Here is an 11,190-nt window from a genome sequence, read left to right as displayed (position 1 = left end):
ACAATATAATTTTTAAATTTATAGGTGACACAATTTGGGTTGATGCAAATAATAATTCAATTTTAGATTCAGGAGAATTAGGTGCTGATAACATTACAGTTTCATTATTAAAATATATTGATAATAGTGTAGCATTAGATATAAATGGAAACCCAATTCCTAGTGTAATCACTGATAGTAATGGTAAATACATTTTCAGAAATGTATCTGATGGTCAATATATTGTTCAGGTAACAATTCCTCAAAATTCAAGCAAATATATATCTGGCACTACTTTTTCAGCAATTTTGACTGGTACACAATCTAAAGCCAACCAGAATGGTCAAATTCCAATAATGGGATCCGGTTTTATCCTTGTAGAAAACAACACTTGGGTCAATCTAGATAATGATGCAGGTCTTGTTATTCCATGTTATAGTATAGGTCAACAATCATGGTCTGATGGTAACCTCAACGGAATTTATGATATTAATGAAATTGGCTTCCCATATGTTAATATTACACTCTTCAAAGCAGATGGATCAATTCCAAATGATATCTTTGGAAAACCAATCCAAATGGTTACAACAGATGTCAATGGTAAATACTCAATAGGAAATGTTCCACCAGGTAGTTATTACCTCAATGCTGGTATCCCACCACGTTATATTATTTCAAATGTCACAACAGGTGGTGTCATTAATAATAGATTCTTCTCCTCCAATCACAGTACCTCTATTTTCAGTGTTCCATCTAGTGATGCAACTATCGTATCCACTACAGCACGTTGTAGACAAGCCTTTAATAAAGGAAACATTGGTATCAACACCCCATATGTAGCTCTTGGTATAAGAACATTCGTTGATAATAATAAGAATGGTATTTTTGATAACGATGAAAAACCATTGGCCAATGTAACAGTTTTATTATTGAACAATAACGGTCAACAAGTAATGGGAACCGATGGTCTACCATTAAAAGCAATATCAGATGCACAAGGTTTCTACTATATTGATAATGTACGTTTAGGTTATTATATTATTCAATTTGTTATTCCACCAGGATATTCAATTACCCCAACCAAACTAGTATCAACTAGTTCACAAATTGAAAATAATGCATTCTCAAATGGAAGAACCGATGCCTTCAACTTAATGATTACCTCCAACGATATTCGTTCAAGACTCCCAAATGAAACATTTACTGCACCATATATTGACCCAACTCATGATGCTGGTTTCGTTTTTACCACTATGGGTATTTATGGTAACATTTGGAATGATATTTTACAAGATGGCAAATTTGATAGCAACTCAATCCCAAGTGGTGTATTTACAGTATTACTTAAAGCAGCCAATAGTAGTTCAACTCTTATTGCCTCAACTCAATCAGCCACCAATGGTTCCTACTCATTACCAAATATTCAACTTGGAAACTATACTCTTTCACTAGCACCCCCAACTGGATCTGGTTGGTTAGCCACTAAACAAAATGCCACAAATTCAGTTACCGACTCATATTTGAACTCAGCATTCAATACCAGTGTATTTGTATTAAATCAAAACGATGACAACAACATTCTTTGTCCATTCTCTCAATATAAATGTAAATTGATTAATCTTGGTGTAATTAGACCAAGTATTAAATCAGTCAGTGGAAGGGTATTTAAAGATTACAATTGTAATGGTAAAATGGATACTACAGGACAATTTGGCACTGCTAAAGATACTCCATTAGCTAAGATTCCAGTTTACATTTACTATAGTGATAGTAAGACTCCATTTAACAGTACCGTCACAGATGCCAATGGTAACTACACATTCTACAACTTAGTTCAAGATGGTCAATACTTAATTACTGTAGGTACTCCAGCTCTCCCAACTGGTTCAGGTGATAAAGTTGAAGCTTGTAGACCAACAGGTGTTATTTTACCAGCATCTACTACAGTCCCAGCCGGTTTTGCTGATTTCTCATTCATTACAAATGAAGAAACCTGTCAAGATAATCCAAATCTCTCAACATCATGTTTCGTAATTGGTAATAGCGATAGCGAATTAGGTCCAAATTCTGGTGAACCAGTAATTGTTATGTTCCCATATAACGCATCACAGCACAACCAAATTACTCCACTATCATTCTATTCTGAATCAGGTACAACTTATGGTCAAACTTATGATCGTGTAAAGAAACAATTATACGCTTCCTCATTCACTAAATTTGGTACTGATTATGGTCCAGGTCGTTTGAATGCCATTTACAAGATTGATGTTGTTTCTGGTAGAAACTTCCTCTTCTCTAGATTAGATTCCTTCTTAGATAAAGATATTGAAGGTACCGATGATATTTATGGTATGGAAATTAACTTGGATACAGATTTCAGAATTTCAGAAATTTATCGTACAGCATTTGGTGGTTTAGATATTAATCCATATCAAAGAACTTTGGCAACCATTGGTCTCCAAACTAAAGAATTATTTATTATGCCTTTGGACACTCAACCTAATAAAACTAATACAGGTAGATATCCAGTTCCAGTCAGTTGTACAAGACCTCAAGATAAATACTTCTGGCAACCATTCGCAGTAACATATCATTTAGGAAAATTCTATACCGGTTCAGTTTGTGCTGGTCCAACCATTGCAGATTTAAATGCTTTTGTCCATACCTTTGATCCAATTACCTTACAATGGAACAAAGTAGTGCAAATGCCATTGAACTATAGTAGAGGCTGTAAGAACTTTGATTCAAATACAGTATGTCACAATAGTACATGGCAACCATGGATCGATATCGATGATAACCCACAACCAGTTGTAGCCTCGATTGCATTTGATAACAATGATATTATTTTAGCCATTAGAGATAGAGAAGGTGATCAAGGTAGTTTCGTTTCAGCCCCAGATATTTTACGTATTTGTTTAGTCAATGGTGTTTATGTTCCAGAGAGAGATGGTAAATGTGGTGATCGTATAGGTGCCCATTTAGGTCCATCAGGTTACAAAGGTCAAATTGAAGGTCCAGGTACTGGTGAATTCTATAATGATAACTTTAGAAAAGGTCAAATTGGACATGATGATACTGGTGGTTTAGCCGTTTATCAAGTTCCAGGTTTCCCAGAAATTGCCTCCTCATCATTCGACTCTACTGTTGTATTTGAAGGTGTAATTAAATATTACAATAACAACAATGGTAGCGTAAGATCATCATTCCAAGTTTATTTGACTGATAATTCTGATACAATTAACCCCGTTACATTTGGAAAAGTAAGTATAATTCAAAAAAAATATAAAATAACAAATTATATATTAATATTCAATTTTAACTATTTTTAGGCTTCAGGTTTAGGTGACTTAGTAGCACATTGTACTCCAAAACCATTAACATTAGGTACAACTGTATTTATTGATTATAATGGCAATGGTATCCAAGATCCATGGGAATCAGGAAAACCAAACGTAACCGTTTCTTTATTGGCACCCAATGGTACTGCTTTAATAAAGAGAGTTACTGATTCAAACGGACAATACACATTTATTAATCCACCATCCAATAATATGATATACAGTGTTGCTGTTGATACATCAGCATGTAATCCAACAATTGTTCCAAGTCCAATACCTGCCTCAGGAGTAATATATAATGCTGCCTCAATTGTAAGCACAAGGGCAGTAATTTCAAATATCAATATTGTTGATGCTATGATATCGTCAAATAGATACGATCTTAACTTTGGTTGTAAAGTTCAAACTTAAATAATATATATAACAAAAAAATATAAAAATATAAAAATAAAAAAATAAAATAATAAAAAAAAAAAAAAAAATAATAAATAATAAAATAAAATAATAAAATAATAAATATAAAATAATAAATAATTTTAAATAAAAATGTAAATTTTAAATTAAAAACATATATTTCTTGTTAACAATTGGTGTTTATATAAATTTATAAAAAAAAAAAAAAAAAAGTAATTTGGTTTTTTTGAAATTTATTTGTGGTATTTTTATTATTTATCTGTTTTAATCTTTTTTAACTTTATTATTATTATTATTGTGCTCTGATAATTGCTCTACATGTAATACAATATCTTTAACCTTATTAATAAAGTGAACCAAAAATTGGCTGCTATAATCGAGGAAAGGACCAGAAAGACCTAATTTATAAAGAACGACACCACCACAAGCAAGGAGTATAGTTAAAATGAATAAAAGTGGGCTTGAAAGAATAGCAATGAATTCATTGAAACCTAAAACGCATAAAAGAAGGATCATATATGCTGGGACACCACCACCGGTAGTTAAACGATTTTGTTCTGAGAGAGCTTGCATATAATCGGATTTAATATTTTGACGGAAATGTTCGCAAGTGTTGAGACAATCTTTGAATGGAATGATAATTTTATTGGCATTAACCATAGTATTTTCTTCGTATTCGTCAGCTTTTTCTGTTGATTTCTTAAAGAATGAAATATTTAAATCATCTTCATCTAAACGAAGATAGGAAAAAAGATCAATTAATTTTTCAGCATTTTGACGAGCTTCTTGGAATATGGCACCAATATCATCATGTTTGGTCCATTTTCTTGGGAGATTACGGCTATCCATATTGAATTTCTCTTCGAAACGTTTACGCATACGCATTTGGAGGAATTCTGCACGCTCTGTAATCTTTGTCTTTAAACCTTCTGATAATTGTTCTTTAAATTTATTGATAATCTCTAATGCTTTATCTTGATCTAAAGAGAAATCATTTAAACGATCTCTAAATTCTTTTTCGTTAGTTGATACTGCATCTTCGTAGAAACGTTTAATTTTGGACCACATATCGTTTGGTGCTTGTTCGGTAACTTTGGTGATATTTGGTGTGAGTTCTTGGAAGGTTTTATCTCTCATGAGTTTTGATAAACGATTTAATTGGGTTTCTTTAAGTGATTCTAATTCTTTATCAAGCTTTTGTTTTAACTCCTCTAATTGTTCACTAAAAGTCCAATCACTACCTTGAACAATAGATTGCTTGGCAACACCTTCAAAATATTCAACTGATTTCTTTTTGACACCCTCTGACCAAATTGAAAATTGTGGAATGATTCCAGCTGAAGCAGCAGTTAATGGTGATGAGCTGCCATCACGCTTAATATTTGATGATGATGCAGAACTATCTTTTGATGAAACACTAAACTCTTTGATTAATGATTTATAAAAATCCATTGCATTTTCAAATAATCTTTCCATTTGTTTATCGAAAAGATATTTTAACTCGGTAAACATACGATCGTATAATACTTGACGCTTCTTTACAACGGTTTCTTGATGGTAACGTGAGGCTGGTTCGTCATAGATTTCCAAAGCTTGATCAATGATACGTTTTGACTTTTCGCCAAAATTTTCTTGTATTCTGCCCTTCTCTATTGACTCTTTGGTGGTTCTTAGCTCTTTATTAAAGATACTCATTGATTTTTCTACAAATTCGTCACAACGGTATAATGCTAACATTTCTTTTTGTGATGGTAAATCTAAATCACGGTTACTTTTTATAGTTTCCCAAACTTGATAACTAAATTGATAAAAACCATCTGCTGGGATATCATCATTTCTATACTCTACTTTTGGAATAAAATTGCTGAGCTTTGGATCAACAAATCTGGTCTTTAATGCTTCGACTTGTTTCATAAATTGTTCATTTGAATAAATTTTGTGTGGTAATGAAGTAAAATCGAATTCAAAGAAATCGGTTTCTCTTTTACTTTTGAATTCATCTGGTTTTTGTAAATCACTCCATAATTTTGAAATATCCTCCAATAAAATACGTTTTAATTCATTTAGTGGGGTAACACCATCATGGTCCCTAATTATAAAAAATATTAAAATTTTGTGATTTCTAAATAAAATTAAAAAAAAAAAAAATTAATATCAATATAAATAATTTTTTTAAAAATTTTATAATGTTATATTATTACCTTTTATGTTGGAATAATTGCAAATTTAATTCAAAAACAGTTTTTAATAAAGAAATATTGGCGGCATTGTAACGACCAATATCATGAGCCCACATATTAATAATTAAAACTGATGAGAGAGCAAGAGAGAAAAGTGAGGTTTTTCTTTCGAATGCTTTTTCATCTTCACCTCTTTCACGACCATCTGTACCCTCGACATCTAAAATTAAATAAGTTTCTTTTGATGCTGATGATGGAGTAGCTACACCCATCCAAACACCTTGTGTTGTTTGTTTTCTACCTGTTAATCCATCCATAACTGCAAATTTGGTATTGAATAAATAATTCAATAATGTACTTTTACCGCTACTTTGTGGTCCAAGAATTGAAATTACTGAATAGTCAAATCCTTTATTTAGAAAATCTTCTCTATTTGAAATTGTTGCTAAAAATGTATTTTTACCATTATCTTTACTATAAATTAAAAGGAATAATTAGTTTTTAATAATATAGGGAGAGTAGTAGTAATAGTAATATAATAATTTTATATAGTTATATTATTATTATTATTATGATACCTACACAATATCACCATTGTGATCTATAAATTGAACAATGTCATTATAAGTTGGTTTTGATGGTTCAATTTCTTCATTAACTGTATCGTTGTTTTCATTATTATTACTAGTATGATTAGTGGCATTAGTAGTGGCCAATGTATTATTATCTTCACTTCTAGTTGAAATACTATTTTCATTTAGTTCTACATTTGTATTGCTTTCATTATTATTTATACTATTATTGCCATTTAACTCTTTTTCTGAACCATTATCAAATGATGCAATGGTTGATTCTTGTGAAAATTCTGATGTATTTTGTTCTTCCATCTTTTTTTTTTTTTTCTATCTAAATAGATTTTATAATTTATGTTTTTGTAAATACTATTATTTTCTAATTATTTTAATTATTGATTTTATTATTATTGATTTTATTATTATTATTATTATTATAAAAAGACTTTAATTGTATTTTTTTATTATATAAAAAAATAAATAAAATTTTTTATTATTTAGTTTTGTATATTAATTTTTTATGTAATAATATAAATAATTTTTTTTTTTGTTTTTAGATTATCTAAAAAATAGAAATATAAAATAATAAAAAAAAAATAAAAAAAATAACACTTTGTAAATGTAATAAATAAATAAAAATTAAAATTAAAAAAAAAAAAAAATTTCAAAAAAATTCAAAAAAATTATTTTTTTTTTTATTTTTTTTATTTATTTTTTTTAGTGCGAGCGATTCATAAGAGCAATGACTAATAATTGAATTTCAAAAAAAAAAAAAAAAAAGTTTCAAAAAAAAAAAGTCAAAATATTTTTTTATCTCTTTTTCTATCTTTTTTTTATTTATCTTTTTTTTTTTGTTATTTTTTTTTTTTTCAAATTTTTTAATATAATAAAAATAAAAACAAAAAATTAAAATTAAAATTAAAACAAAAATAAAAAATTTGTAATTACTTTTTAATATTAAAAAAAAAATAATAACAAAAGTCGAAATTCAATCAAATTCAAATAATATCCCAATTAGTTTTATTTGTTTTTTTTTTTTTTTTTTTTTTCTTTCTATTTTTTTTTATTTTTTAAAGACAAAAAATATTTTTTCAATTTTTTTATTTTTTAATTTTTTTTTCCAAAATCATTTCTATTAAATTTTTTTTTCACACCACAAATAATTTTTTTTAAAAAAATGCAAGAGGGATAATTTAAAATAGAACAAATCATTCTTATATTAAAGATATGATGTTTCTATTAATTTTTTGTTTTTATTTTTATTAATAATGAATAACAGAATAAAAAATTTTTAAAGCGGTTTATTTTATAAATTATAGAAAGAGTATAATAGTAGATAATGATAATAGTAGGGGTATATTTGTATATCAATTAATATTTTTAGTTTAGATCGTAAACATAAAAGGTAATAATGTAACCAAAGAAACAAAAGTATCAAAATCAAATGAAAATTCAAAACAGATTACAAAGTAAAAGAAATAAATAGTAATAATAATAATAATCAAATAAAAAAAACAACAGTGTTAAAAAGAAACCACACCATAATGGTAAAAGAAATAGAAAAAGAAAGAAACAAAGAATAAAAAAAGGACAAAAGTGATTTTATTATTAATTCATAATAGTAATGGTAATAGTGATGGTAATAGTAATAGTAATAGTAATAGTAATAGTAATAGTAATAGTAATAGTAATAGTAATAGTAATAGTAATAGTAATAGTAATAGTAATAGTAATAGTATTAATAATTTATTTTCGATTCATAATCTTTTATTTAAAATTTTGTTTAAATAATGTAGAACAGATCCTTTCGTGTAGTTTTTTAGTGTTCCATTTAAAACCATGAATATGGTAAATATAATTTAAAAATAAAAGGAATGATTTTTAGTAAAAAAAATATAACCAATTTTTAACCCTTGTGATATAACAACAATTCTAAAATCAATTCAAATTTATTATAATAATCATAAACATATATCACATTTATTAGAAAAAGACACACATATATTATTTTATATTTATCATCAAGTTTTGACACATTTTTAAAATTAAAAATTTTAATTAATTTTAATTTTTTTAAAAATAATATTTTTCAGTATAAATTAAAATTCATAAAATAATTTTAGAAAATAAGAAGTAATAGAGTTTAGTTATAGAGTTTACAAATAATAATAATAAGTAGTTTTTAGTTTTAATATAGATTGGTTAATTATATTTTTTAAAATATAATTTAAATATTTATTTTGGTTTTATTATATTTTATTTTATCTTTATTTTGTGTTTATTATTATAAAAATTAATACATATGTTCAAAACTTATGGGGGTCATATAATTCAGCTCTTCATCAGATTGCGCATGTGGTCTAGTGGTATGATGCATCCCTGCCACGGATGCGAACTGGGTTCGATTCCCAGCATGCGCAGAAATTTTTTATTTTGAAAATCTTTCTAGTGATTATAATTAAATTATTTTTAATTATTAAAATTATTAATTTGTAATGTATTCATATGCATTTTAGAATTAAATGAATATTACAGTTATAATTATATCTCAAACTAAATAATATATTTATATTTTCCTTTATTTTAAATAATTTATTATTTAAAATTAAAAATTAAAAATAAAATAAAAATAAAAAAATTGAAAAATTTAAAAAATAAAATTTTATTTTTTAGTTTTCAGTTTTCGGTTTTAGTTTTCACAAACAAAGAATTGTATATTTATTTGATTATTAGAATTATTTATATTTATTATTTATCTATAACTAAAGTAGCTCCATCTACATTACAAATTATTATAATTGTTTGATTAAATGACTATTTAAGTTATAATTAATTAATTAATTGAATTTTGATGATAATACATTACATACATTCTGTTAGACCTGCATTTTCAATTGTTGCCACCAAATGGTTGTTAATTCTTGATTCTTCTTTGTTTATATTGAAGTCACCCACCAGGATGTCTACGTCTATTAGATCATGATATTTGAGATTTCTTTTGATGTATAATCTTTTTTTTTGTCTCCTACCCTCTAATGATGCTGGTGCATAAACTGTTGCTATTTTTATTGTTGTTTGATTTATTTGTATTTGAGTGATGAGTAATCTTCCTTCTTTGCTTTTGATTAATTGTGTTTTTATTTGTTTGTTGCTGTTTATTTGTAATATACTTGAGCCCTTCCTTCAGCTGGTGCTGAATGGTAATTTCTATTTCCTAAGATATTCTTTTCTTTCTCTTTTCTAAATTTGTTTCTGTCATTGTGATAATATCTAGGTGGGTATTGTTTAGATTTAGCACTGAAATTGCAGTCTCGAATGATTTTTTTGTCGATATACCCTGTGCATTCTAGTGGATTAATGAGATTATTTTTGTTTGCTTTGGAGTTTTAGATTAAACTCCTTAACCTTTTCTTCAGTTGTGATGATTTTTTTTCTTTGGGGGCAGCAATGGTTTTGTGGTAATTTTGGTGGTGTTGGATTGTTGAAATTTATAACCTTTCCATTATTGGTTGGGATTATTCCAGTTGATTTTAATGTTGCTAACCTTTTTATTTTTGTTGGTGGTTTCTCCATTGATTTGTTATATTCATCATTAGATTTGTTTATGATTTCTTTAACTGGTGATTCTTCTTTTATGAGGTCTATTTGAGAATTTGCTGGTGTTTCTAATAGAATTATTTGTTGACTGAAGTTTTCGATGTCCTCCTTTTCAATCATTGGCTCTTCTATTTCCTCTATTTCCTCTATTTCGATTATTGGCTCTTCTACCTCCTCTACTTTCTCTATTTCCTCTACTTCCTCTACCTCTACTTCCTCTACTTCCTCGATAGGTTTTTGTTCTTGAGCCTCTGCTAATTCGTTTTTGTCTCCGATTGTTAGGTCAATTCTAGTGTTGGATGGTTCATCTTCCTGCTCGTCCATTTCTTTGAAGAAGTCATCCATTATAGTTTGTCGATGTGTTTTCTCTTCGGTTTTTTCTAAAGCTGTTGGGTCTTCTTTGTCAGGTTCTTGGTGAGTTTGAAGGTCCTGATGATTTTGAATAATTTGGTTAATTGGATTAATTGGATTAATTTGATTAGCTTGATTAGCTTGATTAGCTTGGTGTGGCGTACTGTCCTGAGGTTGGTTAGGTTTGGTACTTTTTGTATTTTTGTTCTCTGTGATTCTAAGTTCAAATTTTCCGTTTGAGGTTGTGTGTGGTGGGATCATACCATTTCTATCGAGAACTGTAAGATAGATATTTAAGTTTGAATGATCATATGCTAGGATTTCTATTCCCATTTCACTCATTTCTTTTTCGGTTCTTGCTCCCAGTCGAATAGATCATATTTGTTTCTATTTGCTCTTATTTGTATTTTTCTTGAGCCAATAACTATTCCTCCATTTTTGATTATTTTTCAAGTTACTTCAATTTTGTCTGTTAAGACAGTCATTCTTTTTTTGTTTTGTCTTTTGTCTGACATGTAATATTTTGAATCTGATTCTGAAATTAATTCTTTTAAGTTAATTTCAGTAAATTGAGGTGTAATGTAGATTTGGCATACATACTTTCATTGTTTTTTTTTTATATTTATGGTCTGCTAAATTTGCATTATTATCTAATTGCCTCTTGAATTCATCGTAAGATTTGCTGTTGATTGTGCTACTATTATTGAAATTTGTATGTTTATGTTATTATTTCTATTTTTTTTTAGATAGGATCCT

General features: G+C 27.6%; 3 protein-coding genes across 3 annotated transcripts in view; 1 reads left to right on the top strand and 2 right to left on the bottom strand.

The window, feature by feature from the left end:
• DICPUDRAFT_96318 (uncharacterized protein) overlaps positions 1 to 3,882 on the top strand; it is a gene marked incomplete at its 5' end in the record, with an annotated part of 29,599 nt that extends 25,717 nt beyond the window's left edge. Inside the window, 2 exons of the mRNA XM_003283237.1 lie at positions 25 to 3,242; positions 3,312 to 3,882. Of these exons, the coding sequence (XP_003283285.1) occupies positions 25 to 3,242; positions 3,312 to 3,731 (3,638 nt within the window). The 3' untranslated portion in view covers positions 3,732 to 3,882. The remainder of the gene's footprint in view (positions 1 to 24; positions 3,243 to 3,311) is intronic.
• Positions 3,883 to 3,953: 71 nt separating this feature from the next.
• Positions 3,954 to 7,050, bottom strand: DICPUDRAFT_96317 (uncharacterized protein). Its single transcript, XM_003283223.1, has 3 exons — positions 6,497 to 7,050; positions 5,936 to 6,388; positions 3,954 to 5,856 (listed from the first exon to the last, which is right to left on the bottom strand). The coding sequence occupies exons 1-3, from the start codon at positions 6,799 to 6,801 to the stop codon at positions 3,999 to 4,001; spliced, it is 2,616 nt and encodes an 871-aa protein (XP_003283271.1). The 5' UTR covers positions 6,802 to 7,050; the 3' UTR covers positions 3,954 to 3,998.
• Positions 7,051 to 9,849: 2,799 nt separating this feature from the next.
• DICPUDRAFT_146922 (uncharacterized protein) lies at positions 9,850 to 10,776 on the bottom strand (the record flags this gene model as incomplete). Its single annotated transcript, XM_003283222.1, has 1 exon — positions 9,850 to 10,776. One exon carries the CDS (start codon positions 10,774 to 10,776, stop codon positions 9,850 to 9,852), a length of 927 nt encoding a protein of 308 aa, XP_003283270.1.
• Between the last annotated feature and the right edge of the window lie 414 nt (positions 10,777 to 11,190).

Source organism: Dictyostelium purpureum, assembly GCF_000190715.1.
Source record: "Dictyostelium purpureum unplaced genomic scaffold DICPUscaffold_5, whole genome shotgun sequence".
Classification (NCBI taxonomy): domain Eukaryota; phylum Evosea; class Eumycetozoa; order Dictyosteliales; family Dictyosteliaceae; genus Dictyostelium; species Dictyostelium purpureum.
This window is presented reverse-complemented; position numbering and strand designations above follow the sequence as displayed.